Consider the following 26,462-nt stretch of genomic DNA (forward strand, 5'->3'; position numbering starts at 1 on the left):
TTTTTGAAAGAAAAAAAAGTTTTGGTTGCTTTTGTTGGGAAATCTATGATGGATGTATTATTTCCTTTAGGTTAAACAGGAGTTTAGTTGCAGCCCTAATTAATTTAACCAATTATCGAATTATAATCCCGCCCTTTTCATTTATATTAAGGCTTTGGGAAAGTTTATTAAAAACTTTAATTCACAAAATTGTTATCCCTCCCTGTGAGTTGTATGCAACTTCAGAGTTGGGCAAAGTTCCCCTGTGCACCATATGGTTTCTCCGCTGGACGCCGATGCAGGAAGATGCCGCAGACTCTGCTGGATAAAAGCGCTCAGAGCTCCGGCCTCACAGCTGGAGGTGTCACCTCGATAACCAAAGGGACCATTGTGGGACGCTGCCTCCAATCTAATGGGAAACACATTGGAAATTGTACATCACATTGTTTTCTCGTCTGTCCGTGGAATGTGAGGAATGAAAATTGAAAATCGGCACCGGGGACACTGGAGTGAATCCTTCAGAGCAGAGTTTCAGAGCTGCGGCTCAATGGATTCAAAACGAACTGGAGTAACGACACATTCCTCATTACTCAGCTACCCTGCTGGGTCCCACGGGGATTTTTACGAAGGAAAACCATTGAATGTTCCTTTAATATTGGGAGGAAAAAACATCCTCAGAACCTTTTTTTTTCCTTTTGTCCTTTTGTCCTTTGTTGAATTGATGCACAATTGTCCCTTTTGCGCAGTCCAAGAAAGGCAAGTCTCATCAGCTGTTGCTCAGATGTGTCCAGCAGAGCGATGCGTTTGGTATCTGCCACATTTGTTAAGTTGTTGGCAGGAGAGCGAGGGGAATAATAGGAGAGGAGGACATTCAAAGTGTCTTGACTGCCACTTTACAGGCTAAGTAAGATTTACTCGCAGTGGCTGGAGGATCCTCGCCAAGCCAAGGCAACAAAAAAGAAAGATAGTTTTTCAGTGTGCGCAAACGCGTCAAAGCGGATTAGGCATTTTGTCAGATGATTCCCACGCGAATATAGAGTTTTGTGTGGAGTGGGTGCACTAATGATAGAGTTAGCCAGACCAGGTTGCCCACGGGTCGTTTTGTGAGATTTTGTTGTTGTTGTTTTTTTGGTGGACACAAATAAATCCACAGTGGGTCCTCAATTTGAAACCACAATTGTGGATTTAAAACTTTGATTTGAAACTACTTTCTAAGTGAGTCTTGCAACTGGGCGTATTTATGAGTTGTTGTTTTTAACCTTACAAATACATTTGTAAGTTAAAAAGAATGGTTTACGAGGAATTCACCAGATTCACCAGAGACACATCTGCAGATTCTGCATGTCTTAATTAGGCGTTTATATAATGACAAAAACATGATTTAATAAGTTAAAAGTATTGGTTCTAAAGCCCATATGTCCTTAGTCAGAAGATAAAAAAAAAAGTGGTTCACTTTACCTTAACTTTTTAATTTCAAGAAAAACGTCTCAAAATCGAGTTGGCAAGTTGGAAATGATGAAATCCGATGAGGCTTGATGCCCTCAAAAAGATGGACTGTGTCGCCCTCTAGCGGCCATCCTCATGCTCAGCTGAAGCACAGCAGCGACAGGAGTGCAGCTTGTCTTCTGTATCCTGTCCAAAACCTACTTGGGTTGGGGAATTAGCAGCCATGTAGTCGTAACCTTAATGTTTTGTTTTTTTTACTAAAAACAACTGTAATCCTGTGACGGATTTTCAAACCGATACTGTTTTAACACCGAAATGATGTGGGAGACCACAAGCCATTTGAGTTAAAGTTAAATTATCCAGATCCTTCCTTTACTGGAGTCTTGGATCATTATCCTGTAGCCTAAATGACCAAAGACAGTGTAACCGGCCTTAACTTCACATTAAAAATCAATGAGACGTGGATGTTTTTGGTTAAACAATAATGTTTCAAGAGCTGCAGACAGTGATATCATATTAGGAAGTGTTTACTTGCCTGCTGACTAAATACGTTGTTGTTTTGTCTCTGTAGGTGAGAACATCCATAATCATGGATGGGGTGAAGATGTGTGTCATCTTTGGAGGTGTTCTGGTGCTGCTGGTTACAGGTAAGAAAAGGATTATTCACCTTAAATGAAATTCTATGTAATTATATTTCAAATATCTCTCCTCTAATGATGTTCAAATGTCCTCCTGCAGCTACCAGTGGACTATCCCCACCAAAGATTGAGTCAGATGAAGACGAGTTCATCCTTCAGCCCAACTCCATGTTCAACATAAGCTGCACCGGAAACATTAAAAGAAACGTGGTTTGGGCCGAACCCCTGCCGGCAAACACCTTTGTTTATCCTGGATTCTACACAGCGACGCTCTTCATTTACAACGTCACGGTTGAAAACACCGGCTATTACATGTGTGTGTATGAAAACCTGGACGGTGAGCTGCAGACTGAGCCAGAAGAGGACACTGAGGCTGGAATATATGTCTTTGTGCCAGGTGAATATGGTTTTATTCATATCCTCATGGAGCCAAAGGGAAGTTAGAGGTGCATTATGTAATAAATCTAAACCGGCCATAAAATCCTCCTAATATGTCACAGAGACTCAGGAATAATGTTCATATAACAAACTGAACTCACCAACAACAACAGTACAGCCAAAATATTTGCATACATTTTTTTTTGAAATCATGTTTTGGCATGTTGCGCCACCTACCACCGTCTACCAAACATTGCAGTCAGTAGAGTCTCAGCTGCCAAGAAACCGCGGGTTGCCAGTTAGGTCAGAAAACGAAACCTAAAACACCTCTGTATTTTGAATGTAGTAAACGTTTTTGGCCACATTCTTACATATGGCACCTTTAAATTTGGACACTTACTTTTTGCACAGTTTGTCTATGGCGATGAGTCAAATGTTGGTCTATATCAAGAAACACACATGAGAAATGATCGCAACTTGAATGATCTGACATTAGCCTCCATGTTAGACGAACAGAGGCTGATTCTGCAAAATAATGAGCAGCGGTGTATTGTGCAATAAAATGTTAACTTCCATCACAAATTGTTGCTTTAAAAAAAGTCAAGAAGTGTGAAATAAAAATAGGTTAGCAGTGTGACACCATTGCCTTTTTATTCAAACCAAATCCAATGACAATCCAGTAACTTAATTTCTCTGCTTTCACACGTAGATCCCCAGGCTCCATTTGTTCCAGAGGCCCCAAGTAACTTGGTCGTCCCTGTGGGCTCGGCTGGAGTCCACATCTCCTGCCTTGTGTCTGACCCTCACTCTGATGTCATCCTGAGGAGCCTCCTCACGGGGGAAGAGATGTTTGCATTCTACGACAACAAGATGGGCTTCTTTGGGAACCTCTCTCCTGGACAGTACCAGTGTGAAACCAGTGTGAACGGCCGGACAGTTACAAGTGCAGTTTATACTGTGGACAATGAGAGTAAGTCCAGACACGCTTGGTTTGTTCCAAACATTGTTTCTTGCACCATAGGAGCATGGGAAGATGACTGCCTCCATATGGATGTTGTCTCTGTATGTAATGTGTATTCATCTTGAAAAAGCCTGAAAGTGACGGGATAACAATCCAACAACTGCAAAGATGGAAACAATCCCAAAGTCTGTTTACCATGAGAAGATCGCAGTGTGATTTCACTGCATGTGAGGCATGATATGACATCATTATCACACAGGGAGATGACTTAACATGCCTGTTTTCACTCGCTCTATGTTAGTGTGTGTGTGTGTGAGTGAATAATGACAACCAGCTGAGCCATCATGATGAATGAGCTCATAGTAATGAATTTGTCACTGCCTTTGGACCTTTGGGGCGATTGTGCTGATATCTGCTCTCTCTCTGCAGCCCCTGAAGAGATGGATGATTTCAATGTGGAAGTAAAAGCCAGCGAGGAAACTGTGAGAGCTGGGCAACCTTTCAACATCACCTGCACGGCTCCCACCGGGCTGGGTTTTCAGCAGCAGTGGCTCCATCCTAAAAAACAGGCAAGAACGCCGTCCCTTTTCCTTTCTGTGTTGTTGAGACTACACCGCAGCTTCACCCACTCGTTCTGTCAGTCTGGCAGTATTTGCTTTGAGCTCTTGTCATGTTTCCATGTCATTTCCTACCCAGCAGCTCTGAGCCTGAAATTAGCGAATAATGGTTTTGGGGTTGAACCGAGCAGGAGCACGAGCAAGTGGAATATAATTCTGAGAATGGCCCTCCGTGGTTTCAAAGTATGTGTTTGGAAAGCAGTAACTGGATTTTGAAGGACAGTCCCCAAACAGCTTCTGCCACAGTTAACCCCATGTAAAAAAAAAGCTGATGTGGAAGTTAAATTTGAGCACAAATAGCTTGAGGGAAAGAGGCATTTCAAAAGAGGCGGAAAGGATACTAAATCTTTTGACTTTGGTGACCTTGAGGCATGCAGGACAGATGTTGTCAGCCCATGACAGCCGGCTAAACATTTCATACCTTTGAACCATAGGCTACAAAGATCTGAAAGGGTTCCATGTGCATTTTATGTTTGTTTATATTTATTTTTCAGTTTCTTAATGTATGGAACACATTGTCTTGTTTTTTGTGCATGGAATTCTTCTAACCCATTTTCCAGAGACAGTAGGGGTAAGAACGTAGGACTCTTGTCTCCTGGTTTTGGTCTTAGCTGCAATTACAGGCCTTTAAAGGGCTCTGTGATCCTGATTTATCTGCTGTGGCCTCGCAAGGGTTTTAACCATTTGCCTTCGGCTGCACAACACACCAAATCCGATACATCAAAAATGGAGCTGTAAAATGGAAAATCACAAAGAGTTAAAGCATTTAAATGTCCGTTTTTTCTACTCTGGAGAGTAGGATGTTATACTCATACTGTTCCTCTGTACTTACAGGCTGTGGATGCAGTTCAGATGAAGCAGACCCTTCCTGATCGGGTCATCTACACCCTCAGTGTCCCACAAGCCACCGCTCAGGACAGCGGCACCTACGAGTGCTCGATCACTCATGAAACCGGCGGAAAAGTCAGAGTCAGCAGCGTGACCATCACTGTGTTTGGTGAGTTTTCCTCCAGAAACATTGTCCACATACGTTTAGTTTTCAGCACTGCGGTATATATTCGTACAAATTAGTCACAATTAGTCATATTTTATTTAATCATCACCACTGAGGTGAAGTAGTCATGGTTTCACATATGAAAACAAAGTGCTTTTAGTGGTGTGTGTGTAAGTCATTGTCTACCGTCCAACTGTAAAGTTCACCTCTGCTTTCAACATCAGCTACTGTGTTTTATGGGATGACTTCAGCAGATGCGTGCGTGTGTGTGTGTGTGTGTGTGTGTGTGTGTGTGTGTGTGTGTGTGTGTGTGTGTGTGTGTGTGTGTGTGTGTGTGTGTGTGTGTGTGTGTGTGTGTGTGTGTGTGTGTGTGTGTGTGTGTGTGTGTGTGAGGCCGCCTCAACTCTCTCTGTCACTCTGCCTTCATCTCAGTTCTTGTCTTTCTCTGCTGACACTCTGATTTTACTATGAATCACAATCACAAACTCACCCTGTTCTTCTTCTACTTCTTCAGACGAGAATTCCTTCGTGGCGCTGGACCACAGTGGGATTCTAGCCATGGAGCTTGTCAGCCTTTTGGAGGAGACCGAGTTCACGATTCTCATCAGTGCTTACCCTCCCCCGAAAGTGTTGTGGCTGAAAGACGGCAAAGACTTATCAGCAAACTACTATGTCCTCACTAAAACCAGCCACGTTGAAGGAAATAGGTGAGAAGAAGTTTTGCTTGTATATGAGGGAGTATGTATGTGGATATTGCTTTTTCCTTGGGTGACTAAATCCACTAACAATATAGACATGTTTTTCATTGTTTTGTTGTTAAGTGCTACTACAGGGTTTCTCACTCCTGGTCCTGTGGAGCCACTGCAGGACAGTGGCTCCACAGGACCAGGAGTGAGAAACCCTGTGCTACTACTTCCCCTGTAAAACAAAACATGTTGTCTTATTAAACTTTAGATAACAACAGTATTTGCTAATTTTCCCCTCACAGGTATCAAAGCATTCTGATATTACGGCAGCCTCTCGAGAAAGACAGTGGCAATTACACCATCACAGCCCAAAGTGGCACCCGCACCTCTCAGTTCTCATTTCACCTCAAAGTTAAAGGTAAGACAGACACACACACAGAGATTATAGAACAGACAGACAGACAGACAGACAGACAGACAGACAGACAGACAGACAGACAGACAGACTGAGCCTTGTTCTTGTGTTTCTTTCAGCCCCCACCTCCATACTCTTCCCACCATCCTCAGCCCCGGTGCTGCTGCCACAGACCGATGAGATGGTCGTGACCCTGCACGCTCCTTTCACCTTGACCTGCAGAGGAGAGGCCCCACTGGTGTGGGAGACGCCGTTCGATGTGCTCGAGCAAACGCAGGAGGACAACAGTGGACTGTTTGTCTCCACCGTCAATGTGGACAGTTCAACTGCACTGCACACAGGCTACTACTCGTGCCTCTACAGCAAAAATGCCACGGAGGAGATGGAGAAGAGCAGGATTTACATCTATGTGCCAGGCAAGAGGATTCCGGAGGTCTTATGCTTGTGTGTTTTTATTGCTTTTCTTTCGTTATCTTGTCTGACTGACTGGTTTTACTCCAAACTCAGATCCGGATGTTGCCTTTGTGCCATGGCCGGGGGCTTTTAGTAACCATGTCCTGTCTGACCACGAGGAGATGGAGATCCAGTGTCGAGTGTCCGATCCTAGTGCTAATGTGACCCTGATTAACGTTGACACCCAGCAGCCTGTGCCAAGTGTTTATGACAGCAAGAGGGGTGCTTTGGGCATATTCACTGCTGGAACTTATATTTGTAAGGCCATCATAAATGGAGAAGACCACTACAGTGGGGAATACATTGTCCACGGCTGGACAGGTGTGTGTCTCAATCTGTTTGTAGATCCTTAACTCATCTGATCTGTCTTTGGTGGATTTCTACCCTGACAAATGTATTAACCATGTAAACTCTCATATCACAGGTGGCGATTTACATGTTGAGCTGACAGCCAAGCGCACCGCTCTGCTGGTGGGAGAGTCCATCACGGTCACCTGTCTCGCTCAGGGATCAGAAATTCTTGAAGATCACTGGAAATACCCTGGGAAACTGGTGAGAGCACTATCTCTCTTCTAAAATACTAAAGAGGAACTGGCCTTCTGTACCTTCTGTGTGTAAGTGTACTATCATCTGTCATCCTTTTTTTTTTGACAGGCTAATCGTGGCGTCAAAACTGTGCATGAAAACAAGAAGAATCAAGAGATCCTTTACACCCTGACAATACCGCAAGCTACAACCAAAGACAGCGGCAACTACTCATGCTCCATCACTGATATCATGAGTAATGAGAGCCAGACAAAGGAACAAGTCATTAACGTTTTTGGTAAGAAAGCTGTTATTTGTTTACATCAAAAAAAAGGATTTGGTATTGTATCTTATTCCTTTAGTGTGGAATGATTGCTGATTGCTGTCTGGCCTGCTCTGTTTTCTAACAGCAAGTGAGTTCACGACTATCCAACCACAGTTCAGAGAATATGAATCAGCAGAGCTGGATGAGGTCCGGGAGTTCAGGGCAGAAATCACTTCCTTCCCCACTGCCCGTGTCACATGGCTGAAGAATGGAATCCCACTCAGCAATGTGACAGCAGAGATCTCCACCAGCCTCAGGCAGCTCAGTGAGACCAGGTGAGGCTCTCATTCAGGGTCAGCTAATGACAAGCTGAACATAACATTCCCATACTCTACAGGGCCTGTTATTAGTGCTTAAGGAGATGTGACTTATGTGTTATTGTTTGTCGCTTCAGCTACACAAGTGCCCTCACACTAATCCGAGCCAAAGAGGAGGACAGTGGAAACTACACAATGCGAGTGGAGAACGGAAACCAAAGTCAGGACGTTGGCTTAATTCTGGAAGTGAAAGGTCAGAAAGAGGGTTTGCCCCCAAGCTTTTTACTACTGTAATTGTCTTGGATACTGATTGTACAGCTTTTGTCTTCCAAGTTGCAGCTAATTGTTTTCCTATTTTTAAATTCTCTCACACTGTCTTGTGGTTTACTCACTGCTGTGTAATTGTGTTACAGTACCTGCAGTCATTGTGGAGCTAATGGACATCCACCATGGCTCAGCCACAGGCCAGTCTGTGGTGTGTATTACTCGGGGTCAGCCCACTCCTGTGGTTGAATGGTTCATCTGCAAGAACATTAAACAGTAGGTTCAGTCTTATTCAGTATAACACTCACCTGCTCTCAGTCTACCTACAGTCCACGTTGCCCCTTCATAGCAAAACTAAATCTCTTGCTTCAATCCCATCCAGTTGTGCCAATGACTCATCCTTGTGGTCCCCCCTCGCCACCAACTCCACAAAGATCACAGTGGACTCCCACGTCGATGAGGATAACAACCTGGAGAGCCAGGTCATGTTTGGTCATCTGGAAAACACCCTTGCGGTGCGCTGCCTGGCCAGGAACGAAATGGCTGCTGTCAGCAGGGAGATCAAGCTGGTGTCCAATGGTGAGAGAGCACATGTGTTTCATCACTTTTAACCTGACGCCACTTTCCTTTCTTTCTTTTTTTTTTTTTTTTGCCCAGCTTTGAATTGACATTTGACGTTGTTGTTTCCACCTTGTTTCCTGCTCAACTTACTTCCACTTGTGACACTCGCAGCGTGGGTGACTGTGGTTATTGCTGTCAGTGTTAGAGCAGCTGTCAGATGTGTTTGTGGTGAGACAGCTGATAGTGGCTATAAGGAAGGGACTCTTTACTCTGACAGTACAGATAAACAAGCAATTGCCCAGCCATTTGGTCCATCTAAAGCTTTACACCCTCCACCCCAATTCTCACGGTCACACATACCCCTCCCCTCCCCTCCCATGCCATAGCTGGGTGTCATCCCCCATCTCCATTTTATCTCCAAAGCATACCTAGTAATCTGGACACCCTATGTATTTGTATTATCGTTCTTATGTAGATAGTGCACAGATTTCCAGTGCACTCATTCCATGTGTCATCTCAGCAAACACTTGTTGAATCTGTGTGATCTAACACGTGTGACCACTGGCTCTCCTCCTGAACAGGCCCTCACCCAGAGCTGACTGTAGCTGCTGCTGTGCTGGTGCTCCTGGTCATTGTCATCATCTCACTCATTGTCTTGGTTGTTATCTGGAAACAGGTACTGTTGCCATTCTTCTGCATTAATTCTCACTTCTCATGTGCTCACCCGTTTACTCACTCATTCCTTCTTTTTTTGGCATTCAGACACAACATCAATATTTTAGTGTGAACATGACATTTGCAGTGATCTATTTAAACATTTTAACATATTTTATATTCAGTTCTGTGCAAATGCTCTCCAAGTCAATAATATACATTATATTTAAATGTGGCCAAGAAAATCAAGATTGGCCAAGGTTTATTAATCTGCTCTCACTGTGTCCCACCTCTTTCAGAAACCACGATATGAGATCCGCTGGCGCGTGATAGAGTCTGTGAGCCCCGATGGTCATGAATACATCTATGTGGATCCTATGCAGCTTCCCTATGACTCCAGATGGGAGTTCCCCCGTGACAGACTTGCGCTAGGTGAGCTGAGCGTTATTTTTATTTTTTTTCTGTGATATTACATTAGTCTGAAGATGGTGTAAGCTCTGTAGCCTCCCTGTAGTGATGATACAATCAGGTTGTCTCACTCACCGTCTTTGATGTGAGATTGCGATAAACTCATCCAGCCTAGGCACCCAGCGATCAAAGCAACATTCACCCACTGAAGCAGTCACAGATGGGAAAGCAGAGGCATCCAAAGTGCACATGTGTTTGCATGCCTGTGTTTGCGCGGCTGTTTCTTCCCTGATAACTAATTCTTAATTGTGTGTCCTTGTCTTCCTTAGGTCGTATCCTGGGCTCTGGAGCCTTTGGGAAGGTAGTGGAGGGCACCGCTTATGGACTCAGCCGCTCCCAGCCGGTGATGAAGGTGGCAGTGAAGATGCTGAAACGTAAGCTTAACAAACAACAGTTGACAAGACGATGTGATGTTGCTACGATCGTTCTGCCAAGTTTATATCTGGGAATCTCACAAGTTAACACAAGTGGTTTGGTGCAGGCAACTGTTAGAACTGCTGTAGACGAGAGGTCAGTTCAGATCAGATGTTGTCAAACTGTGTGCCACACCTCAACAGCGGTGTTAGGCGAAGACACTGCATGGGGTGAAAGAGATAGATATTTAAGTGATCTAAAAACAGGCAAGGATTATAAGAATAAGAATGATGCATTATAACATTGTAACAGCTTGTCAAATCATAATTTGGTCAAACTAACACAGATCAAAAACATTAGCCCTGACATCCATCATAAATAAACAGTAAGCTCCTATTTTTTTGATAGTTTTCTTTGGTATGACCGTAATCCAGTTTATCCAAAGGTACACAGCAAACAAAAGCTTTTAATAACTACTTTGGCATTGTATAAAAAAACCCTCCCATTTCTTGACTAATCTCTGTCACACTTCAATAAGATCTTATATAGATACTTACTGCAGAATTCATATGAAGGAGGTGGTTAGGATTGAAGATGTGTTTGCGGGCGGTTAAAATATGTTTGATAATAATCTCGATCACTACGCCTTCTTCCAGCCACAGCACGCTCCAGCGAGAAACAAGCCCTGATGTCTGAGCTGAAGATTATGACTCATCTTGGACCTCACCTCAACATTGTTAACCTCCTGGGCGCATGCACCAAGTCAGGTGAGAAATACATGCTACAAGTCTGCGTACAAAGACACACACATACTCAATCACATGCAAACACGGTACTGCGTAATGGTAGCTTAGTTTAACCATAGTTATCTTTTCTTTGCAATGTATTCACCACTTTACAGAGACACATGCACTCAACACCCACACTCACACTGCCAAAAACACACAAGCACACATACACACACACTAATTTAGATTTGGCAACAGCTCTCCCAAAAAAAGATTGACAGTCTTGTCTCCTCTCTTGGTGGGTGTGGTATTTTAATAGCCTTTTATGGGAAAGTGGATGCTTACCCTCTTGACTGTGCTTTTAGTCTTTATGAGTCTCTGATAAGATTAGCCTGCAGACTGACGCCGACGTGTTCCTTTGTTGTGTTTGTTCCCAGGCCCTATCTACATTATCACAGAGTACTGCTTCTACGGGGACCTGGTTAACTACCTGCACAAAAACAGGGAAAACTTCCTCAGCCTCAGCCCAGAGAAAAATAAAAAAGAGCTGGATATCTTTGGAATCAACCCTGCAGATGAGAGCAGCAGGAGGTAACGCGAGCTTGCAGTACTTTTGCATTTACATTTAAAGTGTATCCGTTTATTTTGACTCATCCTTGTAGGTCAGTCATGTGGTTGGAACATGTTATGCAGAGGACAAGACATACTCATTGACATTAAACATACTTTACACCACTACAATTCGTCTATACACCACAACCACTGGCAAAGTAATATGCACCGTTGACTCACACCCACTCACATGCTGGTCGACCCCCTATCAGTATCCGTATCACCATTTTCTCCATGCTTAAGGAGATTGTCTGGTGTCTTCACCTAATCAAATCACAGGCTGAAGTGGTCTCAGCTTTCAACCTAATTGCATTGTCTTGGAGATACCTGTTAATTCTGTCTGCCCAGATCTTTATAATGAACCCCCCTCCCCTCCCCCGTTCCCCCTCCTCCACCCAAGGCTCATCTGTGATGATGGATGACTCACATTGACCACACCTTAAAATGACCATAACATGATTTATTCCTGGTGACCATGTTTGCCTCCACCACATCTTCATTTAACCTCAGCCAGAAGACATGAGGACATACATACGATAAAGGCCCGAATAACTAATAAATTCATCATCACCAAACCGGTGTACAAATGGCTCAGTATTTCCATGACTTTTTCTTGATTCATCGCAAACCTTGACTTAAAAGTATCGCTCTCTTTTGTTTGCAAGCAGTTACGTGATCCTGTCCTTCGAAAGCAAAGCAGACTACATGGACATGAAGGGTGACAACACTCAGTACGTGCCCATGCTCGAGATGAGCAATGCCTCCAAGTACTCAGACATCCAGACATCCAACTATGACCACCCACCTTCCCAGAAAGGATCGAGTGGTACGTACTGCAGCTCTTTCTCTTCCCTCTATTCCCTCTCTGGGTTGTTGGTGTGTGCTGTTTTTGCCAGAGTGCTGTGTTTGAGTCAGTGTTGGTTGAGGGGCTACACCCTTGTCAGAATTTAGGACTGGTACAGCCCTGTAATTACATCGAGAGGATAATTGTAGCGCATGCATAATAATGCCCAGTTTCTCCCTGCCATTAGTAAAAGCCAGGTTTGAGCAGCCAGTACTATATTTACAATGTATAATGAGCATACATATACTCATGGACCACCTCGTGGTGTTTTCTAAACCAGAGAGTGAGCTGGACAACCTGTTGTCGGACGATATGAACGAGGGCCTCAGCACCACTGACCTGCTCAGCTTTACCTACCAAGTGGCCAAAGGCATGGAGTTCCTGGCTTCCAAAAATGTAAGTAATGTTTGTGCACCGCTTGGGTTTGCATACCATGCCAGTTCTTTGCAGTTTCACATCCCCCTGCTTCCCACTGCTCCGATGGACTGTGCCCGTACATGACAGTTATGCTGGCCAAAGGGGGTGGACCACGGAAATCAGTGGTTGTGTGATAAGCAGTCCCATGAAGGCTGCAGAGCCCACGGCGAAAGAAAGGCCAGTGGCTGAATATAGCAGCAGCCCAGCCGTGGCTAGAATTACCAGGCAGGCATATACGCTGCAACCAGAAGCTATTCATTCAGCTTCATAGTTATTATCCCTAAATATCCAGTGACCACAGCCATCCCTCCAACTGTGATGTTTACACAAAGACCACGCTTTATTCAGCAGCATGAAACGGCATTAAAAATGAACTTAGTTGAAATGGAATACATGCAAAAAATAGATGCAGTCAGTGGCTGTGGGCGCAGAATGTGTTGTTTCTGGAATTGGATGTAACAATTGTGCTTAATGTAATGACTCATCAAAAAACATTTGCTTGCTCTTTAATTTTGTGCAGTGTGTGCATCGGGACCTCGCAGCCAGGAATGTCCTCCTCTCTCAGGGCAAGATCGTGAAGATCTGTGACTTTGGACTGGCCAGAGACATCATGCATGACAACAACTATGTCTCCAAAGGAAGCGTAAGTCTCCATTCATGCAGAACTTCATACAAAATGTGTATTTTTTTTTTACTAACGATCAACATTTTGGGATTATAGTGATAAATTTTTCAATACCAATGTTATAAACACATTATTTACATTACATTACAATAAGCAGTCATGGAACCTAACAGTGAACAACAATCTGCTCTCGCATCTACTCCGTGCAACAAATATTTAATTAAATGTGTCATGTCACTTTATATCCTCTCGACATATCTTCACTCATTAACCAAGCACCAGTCCTTGAAAACACAACACAAACTCAACACAAACACACTCACGCACAGGTGTTAAGCTTTCTGTTCTTATTTGGGGAATGAGATCCTTCTTAGGTCGTAATTTCCTGCACGCTTCAAAACAACACTAAGTACCATTGAATCTAGGTCAAACAGCATGCTGCATTATTGGCTCACTGACACAGATATTTGATATCAAATGATAACACATTTCCTTTATTACATAAATACCAAAGATTTATACCCACTCTGAAGTTTTATGAAACCCTTTTTCATCCCTCACGCAGACTTTTCTGCCAGTGAAGTGGATGGCCCCAGAAAGTATTTTTGACAACCTCTACACGACTCTCAGCGATGTTTGGTCCTACGGCATCCTCCTCTGGGAGATATTCTCGTTAGGTGAGCCCCTGCAATTGTCTGTTCAAGATGAAACGATAAACATGACACTGTTATTATGCGGCAAACTCAACTTGTGCATGTGTTGGTCTGCAGGTGGCACCCCATACCCAGGGATGGTCGTGGATTCCAGCTTTTACAACAAAATCAAGAGTGGATACAGGATGTCTAAGCCCGAACATGCGCCTAATGACGTGTGAGTGCTCACTCACAAAAAGATTGTGTTGTTGCTGTGTATCAACACCAAGGTCTCCTTGCATCCGGTCAGATGAGGAATGCATGGTGCTGTTAACACAGAACAGTTTGTTACTAAACAGTAATATTATGGCGGCTGACATGAGTAATTGAAATATCACAAGGTGCAGGACATGTTGTCATGTACTCCATGCTAATGTCAGCTGTTTTTGCCTTTGCAGTTATGAAATGATGATGAAGTGCTGGAACAGCGAGCCAGAGAAGAGGCCCTCTTTCCTGGGTTTGAGTGATACTGTTGCGTCCTTGCTGCCCTCCAGCTACAAGAGGGTGAGTCTCCTTGTGACCTCGAACTCTCTTTTAACCACGTTTGTTTTTTAACACCTGCTGTCTACACTCTTAGAAATAAAAGTGCTAAGTAGAACCATATAAGGTTCTTTGGCTTGTCCTCATAGGAGAACCCTTTTTGGCTCCAGGTAGAACATTTTTATAAAGGTTCCACCTGGAAGCCTTTTTGAGGGTTCTACCAAGAACCCCTTTAAAACCCTTTATTCAGTAAAGGGGTTTCAAAGGGTTCTCTGGATCAAAATGGTTCTTACTGGAACCATTAGCAAGAACCCTTGGTTTTTCAGATGCAAATGGTTCCAGGTGGAACCTCAGCCCTTGTAGAAGGACCCTTTTGGAACCCTTATTTCTAAAAATGTAACGTACCACCTCTCATTCTTGACCTAATGGTTGGACCTATACATTCTGTTCCTCTACTTTTCTGAAAAGGCCTGGTACTGATTTCTCAATCACGTTGGCCAACTAAGTAGAGGTTAAAAATTATTTGAACGCTTACCCTTCACTTCCTCTGTGAGTGCAATAGGAGTGTTTCCATGTACTATCTGAGCCTCCGTAAAACACAAACCTACACGTAATTAGAGAGCAAATGCAGCAGCTGGATTTCACATTGGCTGGCCTAATGACGCAGTTCCACTTCTCGCCTCCACCACCCAACCTTAATTACCCCATTAAACTCCACACCACACATGGCAGCTCAAAACAGCTTCACCTCTTTCTTCCTTTACACGGTCTTAATAGCTAGGGGTAAAGGAGGAACCAGCTCTTGTTATAGCACCTCTGGCTGGGGAGTTGTCATTTTTTGTTTGAATCGCATCAACTTGTTATCACATATCACCATGCTCCCGTTTCTTTATTTATTACATGTGCACAATGCCTTGCATCATTAGTGTGGTCTAAAAAAAAGGTTTTCATGACTTAAATGTAATGTCTATCTGGCTTGTGCAGCATTACGAGAGGGTAAACCACGAGTTCCTGAAGAGCGATCACCCTGCTGTGACTCGGGTGTGCCTGGAAAATGACGACGCCTACATTGGCATCACCTACAAGAACCAGGGCAAGATGAAGGACAGGGAGAGTGGCTTCGATGAGCAACGACTGAGCTCGGACAGTGGCTACATTATCCCTCTACCTGACCTCGACCCTATATCTGATGATGAATATGGAAAGAGGAACAGACACAGGTGAATGCATTTACTTGTACTACATACGCAGTCTGTATTGCACCATAGATGGCACTGACTAACCGGTGTTGTTCATGCCTCCCTGCAGCTCTCAGACATCTGAGGAGAGCGCCATCGAGACGGGCTCCAGCACCTCCACTTTTGCTAAGCGAGAGGGTGAGACCTTGGAGGACATCACGCTGCTGGACGAGATGTGTCTGGACTGTAGTGACCTGGTAGAGGACAGCTTTCTGTGACAACTGCCCCAGTCTGCAGAATGGGAGCAGCAAGGCAAAGGGATGTGAGGACACGAGGATTAAAAGAAAGACTTGTAAATCCACCAAAGACTCTGCCTGGAGCCCTGCCATTCCTTCTCGTCGGTTGCCCTTTCAGAGGACAGAATACAAACAGAGTCTGTGATGCTAGTCCTGACTGCCCTTTACTTCTCCCTGGACATTGCCCCTGCTGGGCTGGAGGAGCGAGTGTTGACAAATTCATGACATCAAGAACTCAAAAGAACCATCGCTGCTGAGCCTGTGAGCTGTACGTTTCTAGATAAAGCAGATTTTTTAAAGACTGTCCTTTTGGTTTGCAAGGCTTTATCCTATGGGGCATTTTTTTGAACAGCAAAATAAGCAAGAAGGGACGAATCAAATGTGTCTGTCAACAACTCGAAATGAACAAACACCACATGATATCATTCACACGATATATATTTAACCACTACAGATGCACTATTTAAACTCGCTGAGTCCAATACTAGCAACAGCATTGGCAGGTAAACTCACCCCACACTTACCTGCTGCAAGAGAAGCACCTGATGCTGGTACAATCAGTAGCAATACTTGGATTTAAAAGCACAAAAATCTGAACTATGTGCATTGTTTTTGTTTATGACCAAATACTGTTTTCAGTGGGTAAATAGTTGCAGTATTTCAAATTTATTTTTTTACTTCATTATGATGTAAACCTGTACTTTTTGTGAATACTGAGTAGATGTTGACCGTAGCTGTTGGAATGGTTATGAAAATAGAGCCTTTAAGTTGCATGTATCTTTGCAGTGTCTCTCAACTTTTACCCTAAATCCAATCCAGTGTTCACTCTGTACACGTCATATTTGTCTTATGGGCTTTGATAAACAAAGGGAATGAATGATTGTATTGTAAATAGCGCCAGAGTTGTTTTATAAGAGAGAATTATTGGGATAACACAAGTATTTTATACTGTATAAGCACGTAAATAAGCTTCTGGAACCTTCTTTTCCCTGGTGAAGCCAATGCTTTTTATGAATACCTTATAAAGAAGATAATGCAACACACTTTTACTCAATTGTGGACGTCAAACACTTTCAGACAGTATTTTTGGATTAGAAATATTCATATTTAGTCAACACAAGGAGTATAGTCAGATTAACCATGACAAGTATGTGAAACATAAGTTCATCATGTAAAGAAATATGATAGTATAGCCCAACAAATGTAAAGTCTGTAACAGGGTTTTTTAATCGTAGTCTTTTGAGCCCACTGCTCTGCATATTGTCGGCGTTTCCTCGCTCCAACACACCTGATTCAAATGAAAGGTCGTTAGCAGGCTTAAGGAGAGCGTGCTAATTAGCTAACTATTTGAATCAGGTGTGTCGGAGCAGCGTTAGCATATACAACACACACAGGTCAGTGTGTCCTACAGCACCAGCACAGAGAAAACACTGCTTTATCATGTCCTCCTGTCTCCTTTATGTTGTATATTAGCAGGTTCTAGTTATGTGAAGACACTAGATGAACTAGAGATTCATGTTGAGCTGATGTCATACATCAGTTGCGTGTTGACTCTTTGTAATCCTCTGTTTCTTTCGGGCTACTGTATCCAGCTACGCCACTGCCTCTCTTTGTTGACTGTGATATAATCTGCAATTGTTTTTGCACTTTTTCCCTCTTTTTTTTTATCCCTCTATTTGGTTTTCGGATGTTGCAGACAAGTTAACCGGGCTGAAAAAAAAACAAAGAGGAAAGTCTGGTTTTTGGCTTTGTATGTTTTAAAGCAGCGTGGATGTGAGTGTTTGTGCTGCAAGGTGACTGATGTTTTGTTTATGGTACAGTTTCTGTAATTATACCCAATATGATTCAGTACTATGTTTTGATTATTTTACATTCATGTACATTCAGATGATTTATATTTCAATAAATGATTTATAATGTTGCACAAGTGTGCTGTATAAAAGTTTATTGCACAAGTATAAATTATTTAGGAAATACTGCATTTACATTTCCACAAGGCTATAAGATGCAGTAGGTGCAGGAGACAAGAATAGCGGTGATCATTTTAGATATCTGCAAACATAATATAATGGTAAACAACATTAATATAGATGGCACAATAAATAATATAATATGAGAATACTGAAAGATCTGTATTGCACATTATTAAATTATTTACAATAGACTGTTTAGATTTTTGATATGTGTGCATTCATATTATAAGAGTACAATTCAAATCGAGCAATCCTATAATTGTAATATTATATTATATTATAATATATCAAAATAAACTGCTAACTGTTTATAAATACTCTAAATTAAAAGAGCACGGAGTAAGAGTATGAAGTACAATGAAATGGAAAATACTCAGCTACAAGTACAACACAGTACATAACAATACAGTGCTATAAAACATGCAATAAAAGAAATTATAGAAATAATATCAATTCACCACAAGCCCTGAGTGTCAAACTGTACCAAATGCAATCTGAAAAGCTGCCAGCAGAGGGCAGTAATCTCACCTCACCACAAGTTTACAATAACTGACTAATTTGAATAATTATTAAATTTGCAAACATGTTCTCCAATGATCGCAGTATTTGTTGTTTGAATTAGAATGTTGAGACTATATGGTTTAACATGTGACGATCAAACAGAAGACTTCAATTTAGTTGACACTACCGTTGCCATTACCATGTTTCCCCACTTGAGGGAGGTAGTAAATAGATTATGCTTAGTGCCTTCAGGATGGAAGATTTAGTGGAAAAAGAGGAAAAGGTCAAATTGCAGGAGTGCAACCAATGATTTGGGCTGGAAGACAAACACTTAAAAAGACACACCTTCCTTTGCTTTAACCCAGACTAAAACAACAGAGACGTGTGACTTCAAAGGATACGAGCACCAAGACTGACAACTCAATTATAATACGACTTCCAGTGCTTTAACATAAGAGCTGCTTTTTGATGCACTGTTCCAAGCACAAGTTGTCATGAAGCAGTACAGTATTTCATGTGAATTGAACAAATATTTAATCTTAGTGTTTGTCTAGTCTTATTGCATCATCGTCAGCACAGTCGCACAACTTTAATAATGATAAAATGTCCTATTCATCTTGTAAGTCAGTCTTGTTCGACCGGTTTTCATTGAGTTTCTTCTTCTTCTTTTTGTTTCAACTGTTGAACCCTGAAGGCAGACCTGTGCGATTACAAAGTATGGTTAATATCTGGTTCAAAACACGGCTGCAACAATTGCAACTCCTTGGAAAAAGGAACTTGTACTGGATAGACATGTAGTGATAGACGGGAGAGTGCTCGAGGCTATAATGGGAAGAAAAAAAAAACATCTCTGTGCAGAGGATCATCTGACGAGTGACATGCAGGGTTCCTCGCAGCACAGTGGTGTGTGAACACCTCGTATTGGAATTGGGGGTTATCTTTTATCTAAATATTTGTCATGACAGGTATTTCCACCTGGGCCAAAAGAAGCGAAAAGTACATCTGAGTTAAGTCACTTTCAGAAAGTCTGCAAAAGACTTAAGCACCTTTGTGGAAAACATGTATTCAAACCCTCTGCTTCTAAATAAAACAAACATCTGAAGCAGTCAAATAAAGGTCTAGTGTGCAAAAATCAGTCACATGCAATGGTGAAACCTCACCACAATTCAAATCTTACCCATAAAAGGCATCATTATAGGACCAGTGTTTTGATCTCTGTGAGGACTAATAGTCCTGCAAAGGTCCTAAGTGAGGACACATCATAGACACAAATGTATGTTTTTGGACCGCACAGAGATATAAATACAAACAAATAATCTTAAATAAGAACCACCTTACCTAGCAAATGTGCTAATGTGAAGATAATGATCTGGCTGAAGGGAGTGGAGGCCAAAGACAAAGATGCACATTATTGACTGTGTCAACACTTGTTTTGTTTATGAAGTGATTTGGTCTGCTGCTGATACACTTCACACTGTTTACTTCACTTCTCAGGCTAATTTGCCAAGTGGCTGAGGACAGTTGGTGCTCTGCAGTATTCGGATCTCCATCTGAATAAAAGAGGTGAACTCCTGGAGCCATAGGCAAACAAACGGCAGAAACATGCAACGTATCATATGAGCTGTTCCCAGTTGACCGGTTGACGCTATACCTTTCCTGAAAGAACAGTTCATCTCTTTGAGCTGCTGTTGAACAGCACACGTTGTAACCTACACAAGGCACGAGCCATGTAATGTGATTTAACACGCTGAGAATCAAGCTGAGGCAATTCGATTAAGGACAAGTAGAGATATAAACCATAGCGAGACCCGACCAGATCGAGTCATGAAAAAGAGTTGGGAGAAATTTGATTGTATCATGTTTTACTTTGGTCCGAGTGAGAGGGAATTGAATTTTGATATATTTGGCTGCATGAGTGAGTGTGAGACAATTAGATTTCCAATCTCTTTGGTTTGTTTGATATGTAACATCAGTCTCCTTCGTGAAACTTGATGCCTCGTTGTGGTCTCTAACCTCCACTCCTTTGGGAGAGCTGATCCAGAAGTGGTCTGGGGATTTGGACCGGTCTGCTGCAAAACACATTTTGTCTCTTGGCTGCTGTGTGTCCTGGTGGCCAGTGTCCTATTTCATCCTCTGAGGGGTACATATGCTTCCCAAGCTGTTTTGTTTAACAGGGGGACATCATTTCCAGATTAAATACAATACCATCGCTGTAAGCAATACTGTCATCCATTTGTCACACCGGGGTGAGAAAATAAACGGCTGTCTCAACAAATGCACATGATCCTATAATCTTCGCAGACACCTACACATCATATACACAATATGTTAGATAAACAGCAAAAATCCACGGCTTTTGACAATGGTAAATGGATTCACACATAGGGCCCCGTTGTTGTGAACTTGCTGCAAGCCAAGAAAACATGCTAACTCATGACTGTGAAGAGAGTTTCACGAATCATGTGAGACGGCTCCAGGCTGTACAGAAGTCCAAACAGCAGTATTGAGACTTTGTTTTTTTTCTGTTTGGTTCAACTCGCTTCTTGTGTGTCTGAAACGAAATAATCAGCTATGTTTTAGTTGGTGTCTGTCAGTTTGTCAGTCTGTTTCTAAGCAGAAAAGTTGGATTTCGATGCCATTTTCTGCAGATGTCAGTTACGGCCAAAGGCAGTTATTCAGTTTTGGTGGTTTTCCAGATACGGTTCAACTCTTAAGTGTTTTGACACTGAGGTCAACTGAAAAGGCATTAGCAAACTAGAGTGCTTTTTCTAGTTTGTTTTGAGTCACATTTAATTAATTTAATAAATATAATAACAACAATATTTGAGCATGTTTAGAGACCAGGAATTCTCCAGATATCCAGCTGTCAAACAAGATCATTTGCTTTGAGTTTGAACAGTGAGGACATTTTTTGGATAGAGCTTATCCAATAATCAGCTATGAAACATTATGATTTTTTTTTTAAACAAATATATGTATTCTACACACAAATTATATGTGTCCATTATTGCAATGTATACAAATAAACTGTTTTTAATTGTTTCCTTATGTAATTATAAGGTACAACTCAGCAACAATTGTCCTATCTCTTTTCTGGCTCAAATTTAAAGGTGCCATATGTAAGAAGCCATATTGTGGCCAAAAATGGTTACTTCATTCAAATTCAAAATACCAAGGTCTTTTAGGTTTCGTTTTCAGACGTAACTGGCAACCCGTGGTTGCTCGGTAGCTGAGACTCTACTGACTGCAATGATTGGTAGACGGCGGTAGGTGGCGTCACATGCCAAAACATGATTTCAAAACATAAACATGATTTGCAGTCTGCAAAATATATATTTTTAATGCAAATATTTTGTCTGTACTGTTGTTGTTGGTGAGTTCAGTTTGTTATATGAACATTATTCCTGAGTCTCTGTGACATATTAGGAGGATTTTATGGCCAGTTGCTTTAGATACTTACATAATGCACCTTTAAAGCAATGTAAATGTATGAAAAATAGTTGTGATCTCTCCTAGATTAAAGGTAATTTTTCATCTTAATAAAAACACGTGTTTTCTCAATGTAACCGACGAAAAACCCCATGAAGTTTAAAGAAAACTCAAATGCCTCATCTCATAAACACCACTGCATGTATTCATGTCGATTTCAGCGCAAAGTTAATTATCTATGAGAGGAAGTAAGTTTGAAAAGAAAAGTCTTTGACAGTTCAGGTTTGACAAGCACCACTTGGTCTTGGAACTATAGAGGTGACCATTGAGGACACGAGACACCCAGCTATTCGATTCCACTGCTGCCGACACAGCTCTAGTCACATAGTACACTTAAACATTAATGTGCCTCCACTGCATCTTATTACAGCATTTCCTCCACAACAGGTATCTGTTAGTGCTCGGTCGAGAGCTGTACAGATAAACAAATCTTCGGTTTGCTCCCTGTGCTCTTAATCCTGATGTATCCCTGACTAAAACTTCACATCAAACAACCATAGTGGCATCTGCACCACCCTCCTAACCCCATCCCCCTAACTCTCCTTTAAAAACACACACAAGGCATCTTACAATTCTTGACAGAGTGATGATTGTTTTCTTTTCATTTGCCCTCCCCCTCTCTTTCCCTCTCTCTCCCTCTTTTGCATAAAATTGTTTTTTTGGTAGCTCTTCTGCGTGTGGGTCTCTGTTTGCGCGGGTGTCTGGCCTGTGTGAAGACTTGAGGACTTGCATGCTACTGTGTTAGTGTAGTAGTCATGTGCCTTTTGACTTGTGGCCTTGGCCTGGGGATGACTCCCTACCACGCATGTGATCAGTGATCTGTGAGAGTCTCAGACTCGAGAGAGAATGACACACTATTTTCATATGCCCAGACCGACAGGCAGTAAATCTCAAAGCAAAGTGTGAAGTGTATCTGTCTCCCTGTTTCAACAAAAAAAAAAGCCATGGAGTGCTTGCCGTGTGGCGCGAAGTAAACATATTTAAATTCTCAACTGCGCTTACTACACATAATATTTGCCCTGTGTGCTGTAGTTTTTAATCCCGCAGTTCAGCAGAGCCAATAAAAGCTGCTGCATTCATGATCCAGTAAAAGCATCACTCTCATTGTCTCCGTCTGAAACAGTCTATTCTAAGTAGAAAGTAGAGTCATCACATAGCACTTGACTTAGCATCAGCTGCTCGTCTTTTTATATCCTGATGATTGTGGGTAGACACTAACCTCATTGTGGTTACTTAAGTCCCACTGATATAGTAATTGCATTAAATCATTTTATTATTGAATTGTATTCTTTTTTATTTCGCAAATTTAAAAGAGATAAAGAGACAAAATAAGAATATTTCCCGTCCCTGTCTTATCTCTCAGACACTTATCCCCTCAGGTAACTGCTCTTATGAGTGTTTTTCTATTATCAGTTTGATGTCGCTTTAGGGCTGTCGTATGGAGTTTGGGATATTTCTGTGTGTCTGATCACTAAGGTTTTATTCCCCCCCCCCCCTCCTTTTGATTTGGTTTGGCTGAACACAGAACACAGTTCAACCATGTGAGTCGAGCAGAACCCAAAAAAAAATAAGATTACTAGGTTGTCGAGTTTTCCGTCACGGTTGCAACACATTTAAGTATACTGCTGTGACCGTGTCCACACATCATAAATGTATCATTGTTAACACAAGACGACAGCTATGGTAAATGATCGGCTACAGTTCACATCCAATCCACTGAATCATTCAGACCTCCATGTTATGATTTAAATTTGCCAGGATTTGTGGCTTGTCGGGGAGTGTAATGGAACACTTTTTTATTATGTTTACTATAGGCCTTCACCATTTAATTTTGACTGATTACATGTCTGACTAACTGGAAAAAATAATATTCAACTATATTCACAATTCTGTTTTGACTAAAAGTCATTTTAAAATTGCAATTAAAGATGAACTATTTTAGATCCATGTTGCATTTACAACCTGCATGAAGTACAAAATATCTTATACATGAGTAGCAAAAAAATGCAAAACACCTTGGTAGGAACAACATGATCCACCAGTTATAAAGTACACAGACTTACACACCTTTTTTTTATGTACTTAGCTTTACATTTTAAATAACCACATTGCACGTACTACGCACTTACAGTCCATAATATTTGCTCGATCGTGAACACTATGGATGACGCGTCTTTTAAACATTACAGAGTTGTGATTATGAACGGATGGGAAAGCATTATTGACTTTGCCGTATGTAATAAAAATACATTTTTCAACTGTGATTGACGGCGTATCAGAACAAATGAATAATCATGAATAATGTGTGAAGCACATGCTGTATAAAAAAGGCCGCAGGGGTGATTGCAGAGTTGTCTGTGTTTGATTCATTTGCAATTTTCCTGAGGAAAATATGAAATCAGCCTTAATGGAGTAAATCTAACATCATTATCGTGTCTCTTCAGTCAGTCTCCATTTGTGTCAACATTATAAATGTGTCTGAACACAATCAACACCCCACACTCTCTGGGGAGAAGGATTTTTATTTATGTTTACAGGGTGATGTATAACTGAGAGTCCACAATGTACAATGTAGACATGGGACTAGAGACAACATTAAATTTGCCTATAGCTGTGTGTGACCCACTGTTTCCTCTCTCTTGTGATCCTGATGAGAGGTTCATCTGAGACTGCTAGTATTAGGCTAGGTTAGGTTTATGGCTCATAACAAACAAAGCCTTATATCCTACAGAGACGGCAACACGTTCATGTGATATCTGTAAAACAAGGGGAAGTGCAAAACAGACAATTCACCCCAAGAACGCCGATATCAGATACCTGTTGCCTTCACGTACCTGCTGGTTGTAAAGATAATATATAACACTCTGAATACACTTACCAGCTGTGAGCAGGTGGGTGACGGACCTTTCAAAATGATCTGTTTTTTTTTACAGATGCAGAAAAGACTGAAATGACCTCAATGCACTGCTGGAAAACTGGGAGTCACTGGATTTTACCACAATAATACTGCACACTCACTCATCTTCTTCCCCTTTATCCCCCACATGAGGCTCAATCCCAGCTGACATTGGGTGAAAGGCGGGGTAGACCCTGGACAGTCTATCACAGGGCCACACAGAGACAAACAACCATTCACTCTCACACCTAGAGCGTCCAATTTGCCTAATCCCCAAATCTGTTTTTTGGACTGTGGGAAGAACCTGGATAAAACCCACACACACGGGAAGAACATGCAAACTCACATACATGTAAATATGAATAAACAGCTTTTTAACACAATACTTGTATGTGGTCATAACAACACTAACTTTGCCTTGAGTGCTGCTCGCATGAGAATTTTAGTAACAATATTAACAGCTCACAGCAATGTTGACTTTGGGCAAACCTCCAGTCCTTTTCCTACATGATCTCACGAACACGTCTGGTGAAGGAGGCATTTATTTACAGACCAACAGTCAGTCTAACCTCATGAGCAAATTAGACCATCTCTTTGTGGAGTTCTGGCTCCTGATTGGATAAAGTATTGCGGGATACTCAAACACTTTCCCCTGGATTTGAGGCGTCCATGCCAGGGAATATATCTGTCAGAATTAATAAGTTCACCAAGTGCTCAATCATAGTTTCATTAGAGTAAAATATCTACATGTGCAGTGCATGACATTCAGTTATTTGTTCCTGATCCGAATTAGGCAGATCAGTACTGATCTAATACACACAGATTTGGATAAATTGAAAAGAAAGAAAAAAAGAACGTAGTGTCCCAATCGAGATTAGACATTAAGGGATTACACGGGCACTAATCTATGAACATGAATGAGGACACAAATGTTTTTGGCAACCTGTCCCATTGATGCTGAGACATTTCAACCACTCCCAAAACTGTCGACCTCACGGTTTTGTACAGGTAGAATAATTCCTGTTGCGTCATCCATACCTCAACCAAAACAATAAAGTGACTGAAAATGCAACGTTTTTGTGACATTTCATGTCATACAAAGGTGGTGGACCGCCCAATGCCTAAAGCTGTTAGCATGCCTCAGAAAAGAGTTTAAATAAAGCTAGACTCTGTCAACATTTGGCAGGAAGTTCAGTTGATAAAGTAAACCTAATAAAGTATTCAATGGATACTGGGCGGAGCTTGGTTCTCCAGATGTTTACCAAGTTGTGCTATTTGATTCTTTCATTTTTCTCCCAAAAGAAAAATATTGAATAAACATGACTGAAATTTTACTACATATGCATACTGAAAGTAAAACTACGCATCCAAGATATTTAGAATATCATTAACATTGCCTTCAACGAGATCCTTGGTTTTTCCTGATATATTCTGAATAAATACATACATAAATAACATACAATAGCTTTATCCCTAAATGATCTTAGTGGCGACAGGGTGTTCAGGAGGAATGCAGGAACGGCAGAACCTGCTGCCTTTGCTTCCATTAGTGAGTCAAGGCGAACACAAAAGAACACGAACAGGATCCATCTACATTTTTACATTGCCATTACAATAGTTTAATTTTAAATGGGATTATTTGGGACAAATTAATGCACTCTAAGCTGCAGGAACTCACCTGTGTTGTATTTTTAAATACACTTATGTACACGCAAGTTTCACACACAAGGTCGTAATAATAGCTGGATTACTGTTT

The 26,462-nt window shown here is 41.7% G+C and overlaps 1 protein-coding gene across 1 annotated transcript; it reads left to right on the forward strand.

Moving 5' to 3' along the window:
- Nucleotides 1–285: 285 nt before the first annotated feature.
- On the forward strand, nucleotides 286–17,730 carry pdgfra (platelet-derived growth factor receptor, alpha polypeptide; the record flags this gene model as incomplete). The annotated part of the gene is made up of 29 exons (XM_083888199.1): nucleotides 286–369; nucleotides 1,997–2,072; nucleotides 2,164–2,460; nucleotides 3,151–3,411; nucleotides 3,832–3,971; nucleotides 4,854–5,016; nucleotides 5,528–5,720; nucleotides 6,002–6,117; nucleotides 6,234–6,530; nucleotides 6,622–6,888; nucleotides 6,992–7,119; nucleotides 7,222–7,390; nucleotides 7,503–7,692; nucleotides 7,812–7,927; nucleotides 8,088–8,214; nucleotides 8,321–8,517; nucleotides 9,081–9,175; nucleotides 9,453–9,585; nucleotides 9,891–9,995; nucleotides 10,632–10,742; nucleotides 11,141–11,294; nucleotides 11,984–12,141; nucleotides 12,440–12,555; nucleotides 13,097–13,219; nucleotides 13,767–13,878; nucleotides 13,972–14,071; nucleotides 14,292–14,397; nucleotides 15,358–15,593; nucleotides 15,682–17,730. 29 exons carry the CDS (start codon nucleotides 286–288, stop codon nucleotides 15,827–15,829), a joined length of 4,518 nt encoding a protein of 1,505 aa, XP_083744325.1. The 3' UTR covers nucleotides 15,830–17,730.
- Nucleotides 17,731–26,462: the final 8,732 nt, after the last annotated feature.

This window comes from Microchirus variegatus, assembly GCF_963457635.1.
Source record: "Microchirus variegatus genome assembly, chromosome: 4".
NCBI classification, from domain to species: domain Eukaryota; kingdom Metazoa; phylum Chordata; class Actinopteri; order Pleuronectiformes; family Soleidae; genus Microchirus; species Microchirus variegatus.